Source organism: Caloenas nicobarica, unplaced genomic scaffold (genome assembly GCF_036013445.1).
Source record: "Caloenas nicobarica isolate bCalNic1 unplaced genomic scaffold, bCalNic1.hap1 Scaffold_83, whole genome shotgun sequence".
NCBI classification, from domain to species: domain Eukaryota; kingdom Metazoa; phylum Chordata; class Aves; order Columbiformes; family Columbidae; genus Caloenas; species Caloenas nicobarica.
The window spans coordinates 604,439-625,899 of record NW_027017717.1 but is presented as its reverse complement, the minus strand read 5'-3'; the positions used below and the strand labels follow the sequence as shown (position 1 = coordinate 625,899).

Genomic DNA, 21,461 nt, shown 5'->3' with positions numbered 1-21,461 from the left:
GGGGAAAGTCTAGGTACTTATTTAATAAATATTAAATATTATATAAAACTCAAATATTATATGAAGATTAAATACAAAGTTCAAACATTTAACTACATTAACTCCAGACTAAAATTTGTGTGAAAAAGTTTACATACGTATCTATAAATATTATACAAAGCTCAAACATTGTATAAAGAACAAATATTGAAATATATTATCTCGAGACAAAAAAGTTTACATACTATATTATACTATACTATATTACATTATACTATACTCTATTATACTAGACTATATTATACTAGACTATATTATATTATATTACTCAAATATTATATACAGATCAAGTATTAAAATATATTAACTCCTGACAAAAACTGGTGGGAAAAAATTTACATACTTAAAATACTTATAAATAGTAAATAATATACAAGGTCAAATACGATACAAAGATGAAACATCAACATATATTAACGGCAGGCTCCTCCTTTGCTGCAGCTTTCCTCCTCAGGATGAAATCCAAGTTGGCCTGGGTGTTCATGGCGTAGAACACGTTCGCCTTGGGTGGGATCACCAGCTCTGCAAGAGAGGGAGCGGAGCAAGCGTTAATTTGCGCACCACTTAGCGTTAGGGTTTATTCTCACCGGCAGCTGCGACAACGTGTCGATGGCGTTTCTGACGTCGCTTCACATTTCACTCTTTCCTTCCAGATGCCGCAGAACTTTTCCAGCAGCAGCAGCAGAGCTCTGCTTCCCCACCTTTGGCCTCGGAGATGATCTGTACCAGCTCGTAATCAGCTGAGCCAGACTCCAGATTGTGCTTCTCCATGGCTCTCTGGATGACAGCAGGAGCCTTCTCTTGGTTCGTTAGCTGCAAAGACAGAGTTGCAATGGGAGCTTCTGCTTTATTCTCTCTTTAATGACTGAACCATTAGCAAAGGCCTGTCTTTCTGCAGACTACTTGGGCTTGGGAAAGATTTCCAAGAACTGAAAAATTACAACGGGTCAGTAACTGCGTAGCAGATTCAGCCAGATACTAAACCACGCTCTTTGCGACACGTGGTGGTTGATTTAGTTCAAGACGACAGACACTGTTCTAGAAATGCAGCAGTAAATCACAGCCTCTGCTCTCCTGAGCAACCACTTGGAGAGGTGAGACCTTGTTCTCAGCAGCCATCAACTCCACAGCAATCGCTGCCCCAGCTGTTGTTTGCAGACATCCATTGATCTCCTGCGCTAAACACTTTCTGAGGTTTGATCAGTGAACAGGTGTTTCCAAAACTAAAAGCACCATTTAAGTCACCTGGGGTGACAACATCACCCACGGTAACAGCATTTTGCTGTTCCCACCACTCACCAGGATGCTCTTGTAGATGTTGCCACTTCTGTCATCTTCCAGGCTGGTCCGGATGATGCAGCTGTCTCCCTTCTGCTGGTTGTAAACTGGCTGCTCTGGAGGCACTTCTTTTGATGTGGTGGTTGTCATGGAGTTGGGGCACTTCTTGGAGCACTTGGCATGAGATGGTAGCAAGGGAGGGGACGAGATCAATCGAAATCACACTAACAACTGCTCCAGCTCAACAGTTTAAACCAGTGATGGATGCCAGAGTCCAGCACCTCATGCTTCGTTTGGTTTAAGAACGTTTAGTACAATTTCAAAGATCCATCAGCTAAATATGACACTCTTCAGCAAAACAGCCTTAACAAGGGCTTCAGCAACCCCGTTAAGGCAGTTTAGGTCAAAAGAGCAGAGTCTGTAGGACCAAGCTCCCTGGGAACGGAACCCAGCCCAGGCAAGGCTTCCTCTGGGCAGCTCCTGGCAGGTCAAACCCACAGGGCTGCTGAGCTCTGACCTCACCTGCTTCTCACTTGCTCAGCTGCTCTGCCTGCCCCACAATTAGGCTGGGCTTATGCACATGAGCTTTCCCCCCAAAAAAGCCTTTCCCAGAGCTCAGGTCCCTCCATTCCACTGCGAGCAACGCAGCCTCGCACAGGCTGTGTGTGCTGAAAGCAGGGCCCAGGCCCTACCTTGTGCTGAGGCTCCTCTGCAGGGGCGCTGGCAGTGACGATTGTGACGCTGCTGTCCCCAGAGCTCCCACCCGGAGCGGGTTTGGGCTGCGCTGTGACGGGTGTGCTGTGGGCGCTCAGCCCCAAGCCCAGGAACGGCCTAGGAGAGAAAAGAAAGCGCAACGGCCGGTGAGGGAAAGCACAACAGAGCTGGGCTGAGCAAAGCTGTCACTTGCTTCAAAAACCTGACGGAGTGTTGTGTTTTCCTGTCTCCAGTGGCCTATTCTTTGCGTGTGTATATCAAATTAGACTCTATCCTTATTTACTCTCTTTTGCTACTGCAAATTTGAATTGCATTTATAATCCAGCACTAACATTGTTCCTTTGTCTGATATCTTAAGGTTACTTCTAATGTCTTTACTCAATAATCCTCACGGCTACTTGCACCACTAGAAAGGGACAACGTCAGACAGAAATACGTATTTCTAGCTGGTGGTGTCTCCTTACAGTACTGCAGTGCTCTGGATCCCCAGCCAGGTTTGTCAGCTGGTGTTTGATTTATTGCGGTTCATATTCAGCCACCAAACGCCCCTCTCCCCATTGTACTCACAGGCTGAATCTCTTCCCCACGCTCTTCTGAGTTGTGGCCGATGTGACGCTCTTCTCAGCAGCTGCTTCAATTTCACAGGAAAGGCGGAAACTGCAGAACAGGCAATACTATTAGTTATATATCTCCAAGTGGCAGTATCTAAGAAATCGGAGAAACCCTGGGTTCTTCCCACTTTACAGAGGGTTGCATCCCCACAAGGAGGGACGCAGCTCTGCCCGTGTGTATTTCCACTCTCCGGGAGCAGCAGCGTGCGGCAGCTCCTGGCAGCGCAGAGCTCAAGGCTGAGAGAACCTGCCTGCGGGGGAAGAAAAGCTGCTTCGCCAGCTGGGCTGAGACCCTACCTCTCCTCATCACTTAAATGCTGCTGCCTCCTAAACCACTGCAGGAATTTTTCATCTGGTGGCATGCAATAGCTGTTACATGCAGACTGCAAGAGCTTAATTTGGGCGATTACTTCAAATTCCTAAGAAAACAAATCATAACATAGGAATTCTAATTAGAAGAATAAGGCCAGACTCATTCAGATACTAAACACACACAGCAACAGACCCAGGACAAACTGAGTTTGACCCCAAGTTCAGTTTCAGTTGAAGAAGTGACTCTTTCAAGAACCAGTTTCTCAAACAATGCAATTCTGCAGCTCACCCTTCCCGCTCACCCTGCGTGGCCAGAGCAGCGCCGAGAGAGGAATCACGCCTGTACGGAGGTGGTTCTCAGGCACTGAGCAAGGGAAAGAACTAGAGGTGCCTGTGACGAAAGCAGAGCCTGATCCTCCCCGGCTCTGCACGTCGTGCACTCACACTTGCACCAGAGGAACACAAAACGCTGTCCCCAACGTGTGACTGGAACGTGCTGCTCTTCCCCAACTCCGCTTGCACACACGCTTGGCCAAAATAATTCTTATAACCCCTCATGTTGGAGCAGGTTCTAGACTCAGAGCTGAGCACTCAGCGCGGTTCAGCTTTGCCGCTGCTTTGTGTGAAGCTGGACCCATGAGCACGGAGCAGCTCGTGTATCTCATGAGTACCCTGGCCCGTACGGTTCTGCACACACGGCAAGTCCGAGCGGTGGTTTGTGGAGCCGGGAGCAGCTGAGGGAAGGAAACGGCTCCATCACAGCCAAACCACGTCTGCTTTCAGAGCCCAGAGCCGAGATCTGGCACGACTTCCCTCGCACAGAGGAAACCCCGGCGCCTTTGCTGCTACTGATCTCTGACCAACGAGGCTCAGGCTGGAAGGAAACGCTGAGCCTTGGTTTCTCAGGCCCAGGTACCTGGGTCACTCTCTGCACCTTCTACCCACCAGGATTTACTGCAGCACAAGGAAGATGGTTACAAACTGTATCTCATGGCAAGCAAAGGTCTCACGCCAGCAGGTCTGATTCACTCCCAGCACACAGAACACCCACGTGTAACGTGTTCCCGTGAACACCAAACGGGGGGAATGTGCGCGCCCCAGACGTAAATCCCGTGGCAGCGAGTGCCCTGCAGCTCCTCCTCCCCTGCTGCCCGCATCGAAAAGGAATTTCTCTTCCCGCGCCGCCCCTCGCAGCCCGGCAGAGGTTCACAGCGGGCCAGGGATTGTTCCTTCCTCACAAACTGCATTAACATTAGCAGCTGTTGGATACGCCTGAGCAAAGACAACAGGCTCGCCAAGAGAACGCTCTAGCAGAGAGCATCAGGAACTAAAGATCACGGAATAGTCAACGTTCCACTTACCCTTCGCCTCTTCTCAAAATTGATCAGCCCGCCCTGTTGGAAGGAAAGAGAAGGGATCAGAGGAGAAGAGCACAGGCTCGGTTGGATTTCATCACAAACAGGATGAAGTAGCGACACCAAGGAAGGGAAAGGCCAGACCTGCCCTGAGCAAAGGCTTCTACAAATACCTGTTTCCAGCTCTAGGAGAAACCCCAGCACTTGTGCACCTGAGTCTATTTTTTACATAGATTTCTCCATGTTGAAGAACTGCACTAGAACCCAGTGGAAGAGAGGAGCAGACACAGTGCCGGGAAGGGAGGGAGGATGTTTAGGATTCCAAAAATTGCCCCAAATTACCTCGAGATAGTCCTGAAGGGCTGTGTCCAGCATCACCAAATCTGTGAGGAAGGTACCAAGGTAAGGTACCGTGCCTTGCGTGACTCCCTGCAAACCATCAGAGCAATGCTGGATTAATGGATTGAGAAATAATAATAATTAGAATGCTAGAATACTCCTGTGTAAGCAAACAAAATACAACTCGTCTGCTTCAGCACACAGTGCTCTTGTAAATGATGCTTTCCTTCATGACACCATCCTTAGTATCTTAGCCTCAGTTTCTCTGTACATCTCTGTACAGAGCGGTAGAAAGCCAACGTGCTCATTCGTAACTCATCTGCGTCAAACTGCGCTGTGCGGCACCTCTCGCCCCAGCAGAAAAGCCCGGGATTTACAGACCTGTCTTCCCCAAAGCACCGCACACGGGAGTTCCGTTGGTTAGAAAAAGAAAAGGGCCGAGCTCGGCTTTGATTGCGATCACAAGCCTTGCAACTCAAACTCATTCCCACCTTCATCAGCAGCTCCCTGCTTGTCAAAAAGTTGTCGCAGTCAGAGAAGATGTCGGACAGCTCTTCAAACATCAGCATTATGTCCCTGTACAGGAAAAGATTAAATCATTCCAGTTATCTGTAAGCACTCTAAATCAGATCAGGTTCCTATTTTTTTCTCATGAATCGTTAACAGTTGGGCACATCAAAGATAACGGCACCAAAACACATCCAGTGACACGCTGCACATCTACCAGGAACCTTCCTGGGATCTTCTGGTGCTCCCAGGCCCTGTTTGACACAAAGAAATGCCGCAGGGACGCTGACCCTGCTGAGGGTTCTCAATCACACCGCAGGTAGGAGATTCTTGTAAGAAGGCGGATAAACGGGTACAAAGAAAGAGCACGGAGCTTTTTGCCTTTGTCTGGGGCAGCCTTACTTTGGAACACAGGCCCAGGTCTTCTTCAGGCGATAGATGGAGGTGGACTGCAGTGCTGAAACGATGGCCTTGGAGGAGGAGAAGTTGTTGAGGATCCTGCATTCCTGTGAAAGGAGCGGTTAGAAACCCAGGAGCATTAAACGTCAGCATCACCAACAGGTCAGTGCTCTTCTGTCTGCCCCGTGTCCTGCTTGCTGCACATTCTCCCTGCTAAGCGGGCAGCTCTACAAATATTGAGCATCAAAAATATCACTGCCCCCTCCGGCCACCAAACACTTGATGGGCTTTGGCATTTACACCTTGTCTTCCTCACTTTCATCTCTTTGTGCTGATGCTGCCCAAAGAGAGGAAGAGCAACACTGCGTGTGCTGTGACAGGGACAGTCGGCCAAAACCAGAAAGAACGAGAGCTCAGCTGCTCCCAGGCCTGGGCCCAACGCGTACAACCCCCCTCTCCCCTCCCAGCCCCACGGCACCCGCACAAGGAACATTAAACAGTCGCCAATAAATGCTTTACACGTGCGATGCGAATCCACTTCTCCAAGATCTTGGCTCTTTGCTGTGTTTTCAGGTCTTTGCTCCTCAGAACGGTGCTGAGCACGCAGTTGGTGACGGCGTTGAACTGCGAGATGGTGGCTCTGATGCTCCGGGCCAGGTGCTTGTTCTCTGTCTTCTCCCTTCGGGACCAGATGCAGCCCAGACAGTGCTGGGGCACAACTTTCTTGAAGAGTGTCTAGAGGGAAACAGAGGTGCCCAAGTCAGCCTGGATCGCTATTGCCCACAGGAAGAAATGCACGTTTACAGTACAACTTGGACCTAAATCTAATATGGTATTAAAAGGGAAATATTTGTTTTCTCTTAGTTTAAAATACACACTTTGGCATAACCCTTTAGGCTTGATGCCCTAAAAGAACTGTCAGCTAAACAGTCCTGGCAAAATAAGAGATACCTTTGTATCACTTGCATAACCAAGGAGAAAAATTTCTATATAATGATACTTTTGAAAGAGATTGATACAAACAAACCAAATCGGAGCACTACAGTTAAAAGTACTTATACACGTCTAGGCGAGGTAGCCTAAAATATAGTAAAACCACGCTATTTCTGAGGGGTCAAATATTAAACTTTGCCAAAAAGGCTACGCAGTCTACATTCACACTTCAAAAAAAAAGACAAACACCACCTTCAGAATAACCGAAGGAAAAGCCCAACGAACAAAGCAAGTCTGGATAACCCAGCAGAGCTGCGCTCTGTGTCCCAGCAACAGAGCTGTTCTGGAACACTAGACTTACATTGACATAACTTAAAAAATAATTTGGAAGCCCAGTACTACTGCCCCGAGCATTTCAAGTAATAGATACGATCTACATACCGCGTCCATGTATGTCAGCTGTTCTGCCACAAGGTCTTCTTGGAAGAAAGAGAATTCTTCTGGACTGCTGATCTCCAGTTCCTCTTCATTGTCCAGGTTATGCGGAGAAAGGCTGTGGAACCCGTCTGTCCGGCATGGAAAACATGAGTTAGTAAATCTATACAGCAAACACTGAATCAAAGCAGATATTTCAAAAATCACTACATGCAATAGCACAACATGCAAAGGGTCCTGCCTGGTGTAACGGCCTCACCGTGCTGCCTATTTTAGTGAGAAAAGTAAGCACCAGAAGGTTAAATTGGCAAAGAGAAGGTGGAAGAAAAAGAAACAGAAAGAATTGAGCTGTTCAGGGTCTCTTCGCTGAGAAGTGCCCTAACCCATTCACTAACCTTTCTTTGGAAGCAAAAAAACCCACCAGCCCCCCAACAACAATTCCTTATTAACACTGCAGAATGTTGATAATCTACTTGTCAGTATTTATACATTCTACAGCCTGAAATAAAGCTGAACTGCAAAGAGACAAGACTGCAATTATACCCCCAAAATACTGCCTCGAGAACGCTCTTATGTCCAGATTTTAAGGGAAGAGGAGGAGAAAGGAGAGAGACCAGTTGGAAAGTTAAAACATGCTTTGCTAGTAATACTCATGAGGAGAGAAAGTAATGCAAAATATACGAAACCAATCGTGGCTCCAGCAGCTGCAGGACAGGCACCCCGACGCCCTGGGCTGGACTCGGCAGTAAACCAGAGCTGGATTCAGGGCTGCAGGGCCTGTCTAAAGTGTAAGCCTGGGCCTTTCTGCACACCAGTCCTACCGTTATCCACTCCAGAGCCAACGGGGTCTGAAAAACACGCAGCCAACTTGAGAAAAATGCACGTACAAGAACTCAGCAGAAAGGAAGATTCGCTCAAAGACATTTGGTCTTGCTTAACCAAAACTAGAATGCTTGGAGAACACAGGCTTGACACTGGGAGAACACACAGACAGCAGAGAAAGGTACTTTACCATCATTCTCCAGTTCTTCTTTCTGGAACTGCTCCAAGAGATTCTGCGCTTTCTTCTCCGGGTCAGAGCCGGGCATGTGTCTCTTCAGATAATCCAGCACCTCCATCAGACACACGTAGTCCGGCGGCTCTTGGAAATCCTCGGCGCACTGATCCAGCCAGGCTTGTAAAATCGATGCGATCGCACTGTGAGCAAATTCAGAGAGAACACGTGGGTTCTATACAGCAGGTATGGATGCAATCGCCTGGATCTGTATCTAACAGAACAACCCTGAGACATTCATCCCCCACGTGAAGGCAGTCTGGACACTTCTGTGAGCACAGAATTTAATTTGTTCTTTTTATGCAAGAAATATTATTAAGATATTACTTCATAGGAAACTAAAGGCTGCTTCTTCACTTACACCTCGAGAAACCAGCGCACTCATTAACGAAAACACTAAGATTTTCTCTGGGTCGCATTATTGGATGTGTTATGAGACAGTTGATACTCGGCCTTTACACAAGCTCCATGAAGCAAACAGGGCTGTGAAGTGTCCAAGGAAACAACAGCTCTGCTGCCCACGTCCTCCTCCAACACCCAACCCTGCCTGGGGCTCGCTGGGCGGCACAAAACCAAACTTACGTCCTGAGCGCTGTGGTGGATTCGGGGGAATTCCGGCTTTCAGCTTCTTCACAGCTTGAGACCTCCAGGTTTCCATATCTGAAAAATGAGAAGGGGGTTTAGAGGAACCTCTACTGAGTAAAAGCAAAATCCCAAATAGCGTAATTCACATACAATTAGCATAAACAACTAGAAAGTGTTTCTAGCTCAAACTGCAAATGTGAAATCTAAAAGTTGGGCAAACTTAAGGAGCTTGAAGAGGAAAAAAATCCTGAAGAAACAGCCAGTATCTTCCAAGCTAGTTTGTTCATTCCTAGGAAGCAGCCTGCACAGAGGAGGAATCAACCAAAACAGTCTCTCTGCTCACAGCTCCAAGACCCTTTCTGCCCATTTTCCCTCCAGCACACAAGGAGGCTGGAACACAACCACTTTCTGCAACGCAGCTTCTGTTTCTCCAGTATTTCCCATTCCTCCCCACTCCCAGGGTGATTTCACACCAAGTTTTCCCGGTGGCACGTGCCCACTTGTGCCGAAACTACTGGCACAGCTGTCACCAGTGGGCATGGCCATGGGGCTGTGAAAACACCACCGGGAAAGAGGAAACCAGGGGCACAACCCCAACAGCAAAGCAGAATCTCTTGCCTACCCAGGCAAGGCCTGTGCCTTGCAGGCAGGATTATTCTGCCCTGCCACGGCTCACACCCTCAGCACCGCCCAAGGCTTTAAAACAGGAACTAAAGCTTCCACAATCTTATAACAAGGGCTTCATGTTGGACAATTCCACCAGGGCTGGGGAAGCTGAGGCAGAGATGAAGGGTTTGCACATATCCCCGTGCACTGCAAAGCAAACCCAGACTAAATCAGGCAAACCCGTGGTCCCTCTGACAGGAGCGGCGCAGCCACAGCCACAGGGAGCTCAGCTGGGGACACTGAGCCTGGAGAGACCTGCGGGGAGAGCCCTGGCATCAGCTGGAACAGCTCCTTGCAAACCACACCTTGCACCTCCTTAAATACGGGGTAGGAGGAGGTCAGGATACATCTGAGCGTGCACATTTCAATGGAAAAGCTGTATTGATTTTCTGGTGTCGGTCCCAGTTTGGTTCCTCAGCAGTCAGACCCCGCACACTTTCCCCACCTGGCGCCTGAGCTTTCATGAGAGTTGGGATGTGGGCAGCGTGCATTTACACATTTATGTGTGTTTATGCTGAAATCCTGAATTTTGCAGGGTTCTTGACCTCTGTCCGTCAGGTTATTAAGTCCATGTCCACTAAAAGTAGTAGAAGAAATTCTTGCCAACATCCCCCCGTCATGTGTAATCAATGATGGCTCCGTTTCCCTTCTGTCCCGGCTCTTACCTGTCCAGGAGCAGTTCCAGGACTGTGCTGGTGGAGGCAAAGGCCCTGTATGTGGAGAGGAAGATGTTGATGTATGTAAAATCATTCTCCTCAAAGGCCATCAGAAGGGTCTCCACAAGCATTTCCAAAGTGCCAGCTTTCAGGGTCCTGCTTTTGCACATCTCGTCCGCGCTGACAGTGTGTTCTGCAGGTAACTGGTCCCCTTCAGCCTACAAAGTGGAAACAAAAACAAAGCACAAAGCTCAGACAGAAGCCAGATCCCTGACACAGCTTGCACAGTGAAACACAGATTCAGTTCCGTCTTTTCACAGGAATAGTCCATCTCTAGTTACTAAACAATTTTGTCAGTTTTGGCTCTCCAAATACCAAATGCTTTTCACCTGAAAAGCCTCCAAATCCCTCTACAAATGCAGCATCACTTAGAGCTCTTCCCTTGAGAACATGACCAAGACCTGGAAAACTCCTTCTACGTACAAGGAACAACACCCCCGAAACGGGAAAAAATTCTACTTTTCTAAAGTATCTTTATGGGACACAGACATGCTCAAAATGCTCCCCACCTCTTACACAAAACCAGCAGCTGGGAAATGTACAGGAGGTCAAAAATACTTTCTCATGTTTCTCCTGGTAATAACAGGAGGCAGAGGTGGGAAATCTGCTACTCAAAGTCTCTATACTACCAACCTGGACACAACGGTGCAGGCAGCAGCACCTGCCAAACTGAGTGCCTGTGCATTTCAGCTCATTGCGCTTACCCCTAAAGCCTTCATGCTTGGAAATACATTCGAAAAACAGTACAGAGCTGTAATTCTTGCAGAAAGGCAGACAATTAATTTCTCGGCTGGCTGAGAAAGCAATATGAAAATAAAACCCAAACCTATATTCACTTAAGATTTGAGGAATTTTCCAGGGACTTTTCAGAGACCTTCATTATTCAAAAGACCGAGACTATTTGTTTGGGAGACCTGAGACAGGTTCCTAACAGCAGAAATGAGTCACAGCCAGTCCAAAATAACTGACAAATGTTCAACTTCTCAGGCCATGAGCTAGACCCTTATTTCTGCACTAAGTACCATCTGACCCACCGCCACCACCGGTCAAATCTGTTTTACACATCAAGAAAACAAGAAGAGCCAACACAAGAAGACAGCCGTTTCAGATGATCCAGACACACAACTTCAGTGTTTTGTTGGTTTGGGTTTTTTTTTTTTTTAATAGTGGGAGCAGTCAGTGCTAAAAGTTAATATCATAATGATCCGTGTGGAATTCAGCTCCCTGGAACAGGCTCCAAAGTCCATGAGCAGCCATCCAAAATGCCACCGCGCCAGCTTTACTTACCCCAAGCCATCTTGCTCCTTCATCCTCAGTCTGCTGGATCTGCACGCTTTTTAGGGTGTCACAGTCAACAGCTTCTTCTTCTACTTCTTCACCTCCATCCTCAGTTGTGCTCTGCCAGGAAAAGGGCAAAGAAAACAAGTAAGAGAGAAAGGAACATGGTCCCTGCACAAGCACCAGCTGCAGACACCAGCATGCCAAGACGAGGAGCTCAAACCGCCTCAAAAACACTCACTTAAGTTGCCACTTTTTAGCTGCCTTTAGTTACCTGGGGTAACTTTTGGACTTCTAAATGAAAGCAGAGAGGAGCTGAGTGCACAAATTACTGTACAAGCCAAGGAAAGAGGTAAGAATTGAACCAGAGAGTCCAGATCTCCTGAACCCCAGCACTAAGAGCCACTGCATTAACATGCTGATACATGTTGAGGAGCAAAGAACAAGAGAATTGAAAATAGATGTAACAATTAACTTTAGAAATACATATACTGGTCCCTCTGCAACCGCATAATGTTTTATCATCATACATACAATTGAACAATTACAATTTCAGGGCTTTACTAACCACCACAGCCTTAAGCACAGCAACAACTAAATTAGAAAGGATTTCTTCTGAGTGCAGTGCAACAAAATCCTGGTTTGGGGAGACTGGGCTTTGGGTTTTTTTGAGTTGCTTTTCTGTTTGTTTTTACCTCCTTTACCTCTAAAATATCCCCTAGTCAGATAGAACTGCCTGTACACCAGTGACTTGCCTCTTGAACGCCCTGTGGAACCTCCACATCTTCCCCAGGCTGGTTCCTCACACTGTCTTCCGGGCTCTGTGGAGTCTTCGCATCTTCTTCAGTTGGCTTGTCCTCAGTGTCCTCAATGTGCTCTGGAGTCTCTGCGTCTTCCTCTCTTATCTTGCTTGGACCAGCCTTGATGCGCTCTGGAGTCTCCTCAATGTGCTCTGGAGTCTCTGCGTCTTCCTCTCTTATCTCGCTTGGACTGTCCTCAGTGTGCTCTGGAGTTTCCACATCTCCCTCTCTTATCTTGCTTGGACTCTCCTCAATGCGCCCTGGAGTCTCCTCAATGCGCCCTGGAGTCTCCTCAATGCGCTCTGCTGTCTGCACACCTTCCTCCGTTGGCTTGGTCAGACTCTCCTCAAGGCTGTGCAGAGACTCCACGTCTTCCTCACGTGTCTTCCTCCGGGGTGTCCTCCTCCTTTGTCTCCTCCAACATCTCCAGAGAGACAGGTTCCGAAAGGAGAAATTCCGAGCCTGTTAGAAAACAACGGAAAGGCAGTTCTGAATTGCAGAGAGCAACACATTTACTTTTAATGTTCTTGCAAAAGTACCAGGACAAGATCATAGGAACCCTGACCTTTAGGCACTATTACAATGCAAAAAATAGATTGTACGAGAGAATCATAGAATCACTTTGGCTGAAGAACACCTTGAATGTCACTGAGTGCAGCCCTTAACCCACCCCTGGCATGTCCCTGAGAACCTATAATCACTGTAACACTTGACTGGAAATCACCTCAAGGCACGGGATTCTATTACATCTCAGACAAAACTTGTTCCTTGTTCAAAAGTCCTTTCTGCTTCGAAACGTTTTGTTGTTATTGCTTTTGTTTTTAAATATATAAGCAGTTGATCACTGAAAAGATTTCAGCATTGTCTGTTGCTTACAGGCCCAGAGAACACTTCACTGGAAAGAAGAGCTTTGTCACCAGAACAGGATACTTTTTGCCCATTTCCCCCCTTCTCTAACTCATATTAACGACTATGTTAACTCTTAGGCTTAATCCGTTGATGCCGGCCTGAGGACCTGTGCTGAGAACCTGAGAACACGGCCCTGAGAACCCACAGCCCTGTCCCCCAGAACCTCCTCCGCGTCCGTTCAGCCCCTCCAGGGCTGGGGACTCCCCCGCTGCCCTGGGCAGCCTGTTCCCACGGTTAATAACCCCTGCTGGCAGCAAACGCTCCCAACGCCCAACCTGAAGCTCCCCCGGCACAGCTGGAGGCCGTTTCCTCCCGTCCCGTCACTCGGCACTCGGGACCAGCCACCAACACCCTTCTCTCGGCACTCGGTGCTGCCGCCCCCCGGCCCCGTGGCCCCCGCAGGCCCGGGGGAGGGCGGGCGGCGGGGCCCGGCCTTGCTCATACCCGTCCGCAGCAGGGCCCGCAGCTGATCCCGCACATGGCGCTGCGTCCCGGCCGTGGCCGCAGGCAGAGCTGCTGCCGGCTCCGCCAGCCCCGCACTCCCGCTCTCTCTCTCTCGCCCCGACCGCTCGCCCCGACGGCTCCGCCGGCAACGGCCGCGGCGTCACCACGGCCACCGGACGCGGCCTCGCGGGCCGCCCGCAGCCGGCCAATCGCAGCTCGCCGCCGCTCCCTCGCGCGCCCCTTGCCCCGCCCTCAGCCCGGCCGGAGTGGAAGCCCTTGCTCAGCCGGACAGAGCGCCGGGAGCGGGCCCGACGGGCGGGACTGCAGCTGTGCGGGGAGCAGAGCTTGTTCTGCGGCAGCGTGAGGGACGGGCGCTCCCGGGAGCTGCTTCGTGCACACGCACCACACGCTTTCGTGGGACTGCTGGGCCTTGCAGGCGGGAACCGAACCCCGCTGTCTTACCAACGCCTCCTGCAAGTCGTTCCGTCGGCGCCCTCAAGCCGGTTTCTACCAGACACACGCGAGCAGTCCACAGGCTACAAGCACCACTGCAGCCGGGTTGTGGCTTCCCAGCTGAGGCAGCTCTGCTGGAACACAGGGCAGAGCCCACACTCCTCCTCCAGCAAGAAGGTGCTTCTGCAGGAAACATGGGGCATGAATAAGGTTTTCACACCAGCCGCTTCCTTAACAACACAGGGCTTTGGGCACACGTAGGTGTGTGTGCGTGTGTCTTTTATTCTCCGGGGCTCCTGCCTTCCGTGAAGAGGAACCTCACAAAGCTGTGTAATGTTCTGATTAGGAAGAAATATCAAAGAGGAGAACATAGATAATGCAAAACTACACAGTCCCAGCAGAAGTGGTGTGATAGATAAACTTACTCCACACAGACAGAGTCTATGCTCAAGAGAAACTGCGGACGAGTGTTTGGGTATTTGGGTTTGTTTTTTCAAAGGGAATCAAAATGGTTTCCAAAACCATTCAGCTCAGTGGAGCAGCGCTCCTCTGTAGGGTCATCTCCTTCATCGCACGGCAACAGAAAACTGTCGCTGGCTTCCCCTCCACAAATCTCCAAACTTGCCAGATCTAAACGGGCCTCCCAGTCCAGAGCTGCCGTCTTGGCGTGTCTGAAATCCTGGGACGTGGCAGCAAAAGTGGAGGTTGCAAAAGGGAGGAGTTAGTCCGGGTCATGTCCTGCTTCACTCCCTGTGCCTCCATTTCTTCCTTCAGGAAAACAAAGCCTGACAGCCTGTTTGCAGGCCTGTTTAATTAGGCCCTAAAACCAAGTGTCAGGACTTCTAGGAACTTTAAATTTAAAGGGTTTGGTTACAAACTGCTTGACATTATCCTTATCAAACCAAAGCCACCTACAGAGATGTTGGTGTTGTCAACTGTGCTGTTCTCGACAGCCCCAATAGAATTATTGCACGTGACAAGATGGAAAGGCAACTTGTCTGGATATTTTTATACGTGAGGAGCAAACTTGTCTCTTTTTTTGGATGAGTTCGGCTCTGCCGCTGTTACAGGGAATTAACAATTAAAGGGTTAACCACGTAGCAAGGGCCTCGAGTTTTGTGAATTATGTTCAGAAACAGAGTCTCATTAAATGCAAAGATAAGTTTTACAGCATCCAGCTGTATCCTCGAGGAGACGAAATAACGAAGATTTTCAGCAAAGGGATGATACTTTAACTGACTCAGCAGTTGGGGTCCCAGCCAATTCAGCATTCTAAGCCAAAAATGAAAAGTTCATGATCATCAGGTAGCACTGTGCAGGTGCAACAGGAAGGGGCCAAGGTCCTGGAACTCATTTTAATAAGAGCCACCTTCTTGGGGAAAGGTTACGAATATGTATAGGCGTTCCTGGGGTTATCATGAATATGTAACACCTTGCTGTATTTAAAAACATCTTCTATTGTTAGAAGGCGCACGCAAGATTAAAGGATTGATCCTTCATGCGCCTGACGTCTAACAAACATACCTGCTTTATAACCTTGCGAGTTGTAAAGTTTTATGACTTTATAGGTTGTAAAGTTGTTGCCGCATGTCATTTTGGCGACTGCGGCAGGACGAACTCTGCCCGGCTGCGCGGACCGCCTGAGAGAAACGGACCTCCTAGACGCGTCCCGAACCTTTTGTTTCGGAGGGGCTCCACTCCGGCTGGTCACCGCGAGGGCAGACAGCGACCATTTGCATTAAGCAGATCAGGCATGTTTTTTTACTGTAACATGGAGGCCCACTAACTCATAGGAGACGTCCACGCATGGCCAGATTCCCCATACTGGTGTTTGGTTTGGTGTAAATGGGTACCTAAGGGGGTTACTGACTTGACTCGACCAAAAGGGGGTCAGCCGCTAGCAATCTTGGGGGTAGATCGAGTAACCTTGAGACTTCTGTTGTGTCCCAGTTTCGGGAGCCAGGATGGACCCGCTAATGACTGTATGGAAGCAGGAGAAGGGTAAGCAGAGTTTCCAGTCGTGGGTTCAAGTCTCACTACAGTCGTCAGGGCTTCGAGTCCCAGCGGCAATTGAAACAATCATCGGGGGTTCAAGTCCCGTGGCGATTGTAACTTTATAACATCTTAACCCATGGGAATTGAAGTTTATATTGATGTAACTGTAATTGGAATACTTATGGTGACGGTTACATGTTGTATGATTAAGAAGTTTTTATGCCAGGTACCGTGGTTTGTGTGAATGAGTGCTCGAGACGCAGTCTGACTGCAAAGTGAGTGCGGAGTCCTGATCTGCGGTTCCGCATCCTCCGCGAGGAGACCGGCTGGAGATGGACGAAGCGAATGATAAGTGTTTGTTGAACTAATAGCTAGCTTGGTAATTATGTGTGTTATCTTTATAAGTGCCTGGGTATTCCATGTCTATTGTAATAATCTGTAGAGTACAACCATTTGTACGATGAGCAGTTTAGCTCTTAACTGTGTGCATGTAAGGTTTTTTGTGTGGTAGGCTGTGCCTCATCTCGGTGTACTAAATTTAGCTTTTTGTGTGCACACCAGGCAAGAAACCCTGTTTGGGGATAACAGTTGTAATACCCTAGATGAGACTCTAATAAAAGCCTTGCCCAGTCCAGCTTGCTGAAGGTAGCGGAAGGTCAGGTGCTGATTGGGCTCCAGCGCGCACTGACCTGTTTTGTCAGGGAGACCCAGTGGTACCTCTGCCTGGCTGAGCGGTAAGTTGTCCAAAGGTGCAATGCTAAAATTGAGATATTGTTTTGATTAATTGTAATTGTGATCTGTTTGCATATTTGAACTTGGTATTTGGTTTGCGTGTCTGAGCTCAGTATGTTAGTTTGCATATTTATATTTGGTACCAAAAGAATTTTGTTTGGGGAGATAATTATAAAATGAGAACCGGTTCCATTACTAAAGTACCACCTTGCTCCCTCTTAAGATGCATCTTTACACATGAGAGTAAATTAGTGGAGGGAAGTGATTTGAATGTGAAATTCTGATGATGAGATGAGGGACAAATGCTACAATATGTGGATGACATTTTGATCACTACCAGAAGAGAGGAGACGTGTCTAACCTGGACTGTAAGTTTATTGAACTTTTGGGGCTCCAAGGATACCGGGTATCACAGGAGAAAGCCCAAATGTGAGTAAACCATTTTTCTATTCTCTCACAAGAAGCAGGGAATAGCCTTGGGTATACTGGCACAGGACCTTGGCCCATATCGACAAGCTGTGGCCTACTTCTCCTAACAATTAGACACAACTGCAAAAGGGTGGCCTGGATGCCTGCGGGCAGTTGCTGCAGTGGTACTGAATATACAGGAGGCTCGGAGACGTACCATGGGTCAGAAAATGACTGTGCTAGAATCCCACACGGTGTCTGACAAGATGATGTAGAAATTATCGTCACTAACATTGTCAACCCAGCTTCTTTCCTCAGCTGTAACGTTGGAGAACCAGTTCATCATGACTGCCTGGAGACCATCGAAGCAACATGATCCAGTCAACCAGATCTAAAAGACATTCCTATGGAAAACGCTGAAAACTGGTTTATGGACGGAAGCAGCTGTATCCTGAGCGGCGAAAGGCATGCTGGTTATGCCATAACTACTAGCCGTGAAGTGATCTGGACCTTTGCCTAAAAATACTTTCACACAAAAGGCAGAAATAATTGCCCTTACTCGTGCTCTGGAACTAGCTCAAGGTAAAACTGTTAACATCTGTATCAACTCCAAGTATGCTTTTGGGGTTGTGCATGCACGTGGAGCAATTTGGAAGGAAAGGAGACTTTTGAACTCTCGAGGCAAACATATCAAGCATGCGGAGGAGATATTGAAACTATTGGAAGCAGTTCAACTTCCTAAGCAGGTGGCAATCATGCATATTAATGCACACCAGAAAGTGAGTTTGGAATTGGAGAAAGGAAACGACTGGCGGACAGAGAGGCAAAACAAGTGGCCAAGCAAAAGGTAAAAATAGAAAGTGCCTTAGTCCCTGACGGGCAGGTCTCTTTAGAAGGTAAGCCAGAGTATACTAAAGAGGATCAGAAACTCATTGTAGATTTAGAGGGATCATATAATAAGGAAGGGTGGGTTCACACCCCACAGGGAAAAGGAGCAGAAGCACTATGCAAACATTTGATCAGGGAAATAAGAGCTAGAAATTTGTATACCACTGTAAAACAGGTGATACAACAGTGTGATCTTTGCCTCCAGATTAATCCCAAAAATATGCCCAAGCTAGAAATGGGTTGAATTGGGAAAGGGAATGGGCCTGGACAACAATGGCAAATTGATTTTTCGGAACTCCCAAGAAAAGGGGGGTACCGATATTTGTTGGTATTAACTAATACTTTTTCAGGTTGTGTCCGCACGTCACCACGGACATGCCCCTGCACCCCCGCAACCCATCGGACCCCCCCAGCCACCCCCTGCATCCCTCCTGTCCCACCTGCACTGAGAGACTGGGAGCTTCCAGAAATTCATCATTGCACTCCCCAACCCCCCCCCCCATTGCAACCCCCCGTACTGCCCCCACTGCACCCCCATGACACCCCCCGCTGCCCCGCACTCCCTGGACCCACCCCCAGCCACCCCTTGCACCCCCCGGGGTCCCAGCTGCCCCCAGGGGTGCTTTGCTCCCAAAAACTCTTTGATCATCATTGCAGCCCCCGATACCCCCAGCTATTTCACCCTCCCCCCCTACTTCACCCCTATGACACCCCCAGCCACCCCCGGAACAGCCCCAGCCACCCCTTATGCCCCCCAAGTCCCAATTGCGCCCAGGGTGCTGAGCTCCCAAAACCTGTTGTTCATCATCGAACCCTCCCTGACCCCCCCAATTCACCCCCAAGACCCCCCCACCCACTGGTCCCTCCCCCAGAAGCCCCCCTCCCCACCCATCGTGCCCCCCCCAGCATTCCCTTGCGACCCCGAGGTCTCAGCTGCGCCCAGGGGTGCTGAGCTCCCAAAACCTTTTGTTCATCATTGCACCCCCCCTGACTCCCCCCACCCAGCCCCTGCACCCCCTGACCCCACATGCACCCAGCAACTGGGTGCTCCCAGAAACTCTGGTTCATCGTCGCACCCCCTGGACCCCCAAATTCACTGCCCCCCTCCCCCCATTGCAACCCTCTGAGCCCCCCCACCCCCTGCCCCTCCCACCTGCGCCCAGGGGGTGCTGATTTCCCGGAAACTGTCGTTCATGAGCCGCAGCAGCTCCAGGAACTCGCTGTCGCGATAGTCTAACTGGTTCCCAGACACGATCGAGCAGATGATGTTGGACGTGGCGCAGCTCAGCAGGTACGCGGGGTCAAACGGCTTCTCTGGGGGAAAGGGGGATCTTTTGGGGGAGGCGGCCAGCACCCAAGGGTGACACCCCCGCCCGCCCAGACCTCCCCAAACCCCCTCACCCCCCCAGACCTCCCCAAACCCCCTCACCCCCCCACTCCGTAACCTGGGTGCAGCTCAGCAGGTAAAGGGGAGTCAAAGCGGGGACGGGAGGATTTTTTGGGGATGTCAGCACCCAGGGGTGCCCCTCCACCCTGGTCCCCTCTCCCGACCTCCCCCCAGTCCCCCTGACACCTCCCCCCTGTACCCCTGGTGCAGACCAGCAGGTATGTGAGAGTCAAAGCACTTCTCTGGGGCGGCGGAGGTATTTTTGGGGGGTGTCAGCACCCAGGGGTGCGTGTCCCCCACCCTGACCCCCCCATACCCTGGGTGTCCCACAGCTCCTTCAGCAGCGCTTGCGCCTCCTGCTGGATGCGGCTCTCGATGCTTTTCCAGCCCACCCCGAAGTCGCGCAGCACCGAGAGTGAGAAGCGGCGCAGCTGCTGCCAGCGCTCCCCGTTGGCGAAAACCACCCCTGGGGGGCACGGGTGGTCAGCAGCCATGGGGGTGCAGCACCCATGGCGGGGGCAGGACCCCGGAGGGGGGACATGGTGGGGTGAGCAACCATAGGGGGTGGGAGGGGGTGGGTAGCATCCATGGGGGGTTCAGCACCCTGGGCAGGGTGGGACATCACTGGGGTCCAACGGCTGTCAGTGTGCCACCACTGGGCTCCCACCACTTCTGGGGTCCCACTTCTGGTGTCCCCCCCGGTGTCCCCGCGCACCGTGGCCGTGGAAGGTGCTCTCCAGGGTGGGCATGCGCCCACGCCCAGCGAAGGCCTCGGCGTTGTCCACCAGCGCCTCGCGCACCGCAGTGTGTCCACAGAGCACCAGCACCCACCGCGTCCCCAGCCACACCGTGAACACCGGCCCGTACTTCTCACTGAGCTGGGGACACCAGGGAACACTCATGTCACCTGCCCACCCGCCGTGTCCCCAGCCATGCCAGGAACATGGGGCTGTACGTCTGGCTGACCTGAGGGGACACCGGGTGACACCCAAAGCCCCCCGCTTCCCCCACCTTGAGCAGTGCCTGCAGGAACCCCCTGTGTCCCCCCTGTGTCTCCACGTCCCCACCTATGTTCCCACCTTGAGCAGCCCCTGCAGGATCCATGTTAGGGACATCTGCAGCAGGTCCCCATATCCCCCCCATGTCCCCACCTTGAGCAGCCCCTCCAAGGTCCTGGTTGGGAATAGCTGCAGCAGGTTCCCCAGCAGTGGCAGCACGGGGGGACCAGCGGGTCCACCCCAACCTGTACTGGTGCCTGGAGTTATTCCTCCCCAGGTGCAGGACCCTGCACTTGCCCTTGTTGAACTACTCAGTCATTTGTCCCAGCCAGCACAGGTTCATGAGGGGAAAGACCTGCTTAACAAACTTAATTTCGTTCCAGGACAAGGTTACCCACCTAGTTGACCAAGGGAAGCCTGTTGATGCGATCTGTTTGGATTTCAGTAAAGCCTTTGATAGCGTGTCTCACAGGATCCTCCTGGACAAGATGTCCAGCGCACAGCTGGGTAAACACACAGTGCAGTGGGTGAGCAATTGGCTGATGGGCTGGGCTCAAAGGGTTCCAGAAAATGGGGTCATGTCGGGCTGGCAACCAGTCAGTAGCGGGTTCCGCAGGGATCCATCTTAAGGCCAGCGCTCAGTGCCTTTCCCGCTCATGCCAAGGATGTCCCAGCTCTGGGAACGGCCCAAGGCTTCCAGCCAAAGGCACTTGCAGCCCCAGCTGCAGCCCCAGTGGCTCCCAGTGCACACCCCCCACCCCCCCAGTTCTGTGGGTCCTGCAGCCTTTTGTGCTCCCCCAAACCTTCTACCTGCCAGGTAGGGACCAAGCCCAACTTCTGCAGCCCGGGACGCTCCTGGGGGCAAGAGCAGAGGTGACCGCCGGCCATGGCTCCTGTCCTTCTTGCAGGCTCAGCCCCCCTGTGCCCACCATCCGGGCAGGAGCAGCCCATCCCCGCAGCCTGGGCACCCCTGGCAGGGGGACAGCCCCGGCCCCCCAAGCCCCACCAGCAGGGACGACACCCCTGTCTGCTCGGACACGCCGGCACCTTCGGCACCTTTGCCATCTCCTACCCGGGCACTCCCAGCACCCACCACCCCAGTCCCCCGGCAGATATGGCACGGGGGTTCAGCCAGCCTGGCCGAGCGGCCCTGCCCTGGCCTGACTGATGCATGCCTAGTAAATCCAGTTTCCAGAGAATTTCCCCAGTACCTGGGGCCATCTGTC

At 50.7% G+C, this 21,461-nt stretch overlaps 1 protein-coding gene across 1 annotated transcript; it reads right to left on the bottom strand.

Annotated features, from left to right (window-relative positions):
- Window positions 1–442: 442 nt before the first annotated feature.
- On the bottom strand, window positions 443–21,123 carry LOC136002928 (ral guanine nucleotide dissociation stimulator-like 1). Its single transcript, XM_065658164.1, has 24 exons — window positions 21,046–21,123; window positions 19,953–20,115; window positions 19,554–19,703; window positions 19,004–19,164; window positions 17,214–17,314; window positions 13,296–13,761; window positions 12,030–12,483; window positions 11,917–11,939; window positions 11,231–11,341; window positions 9,893–10,101; window positions 8,559–8,636; window positions 7,935–8,119; window positions 6,929–7,053; window positions 6,074–6,289; window positions 5,558–5,661; window positions 5,026–5,224; window positions 4,652–4,738; window positions 4,316–4,348; window positions 2,940–3,061; window positions 2,599–2,688; window positions 2,010–2,148; window positions 1,339–1,536; window positions 741–852; window positions 443–561 (listed from the first exon to the last, which is right to left on the bottom strand). Exons 1-24 carry the CDS (start codon window positions 21,121–21,123, stop codon window positions 443–445), a joined length of 3,723 nt encoding a protein of 1,240 aa, XP_065514236.1.
- Window positions 21,124–21,461: the final 338 nt, after the last annotated feature.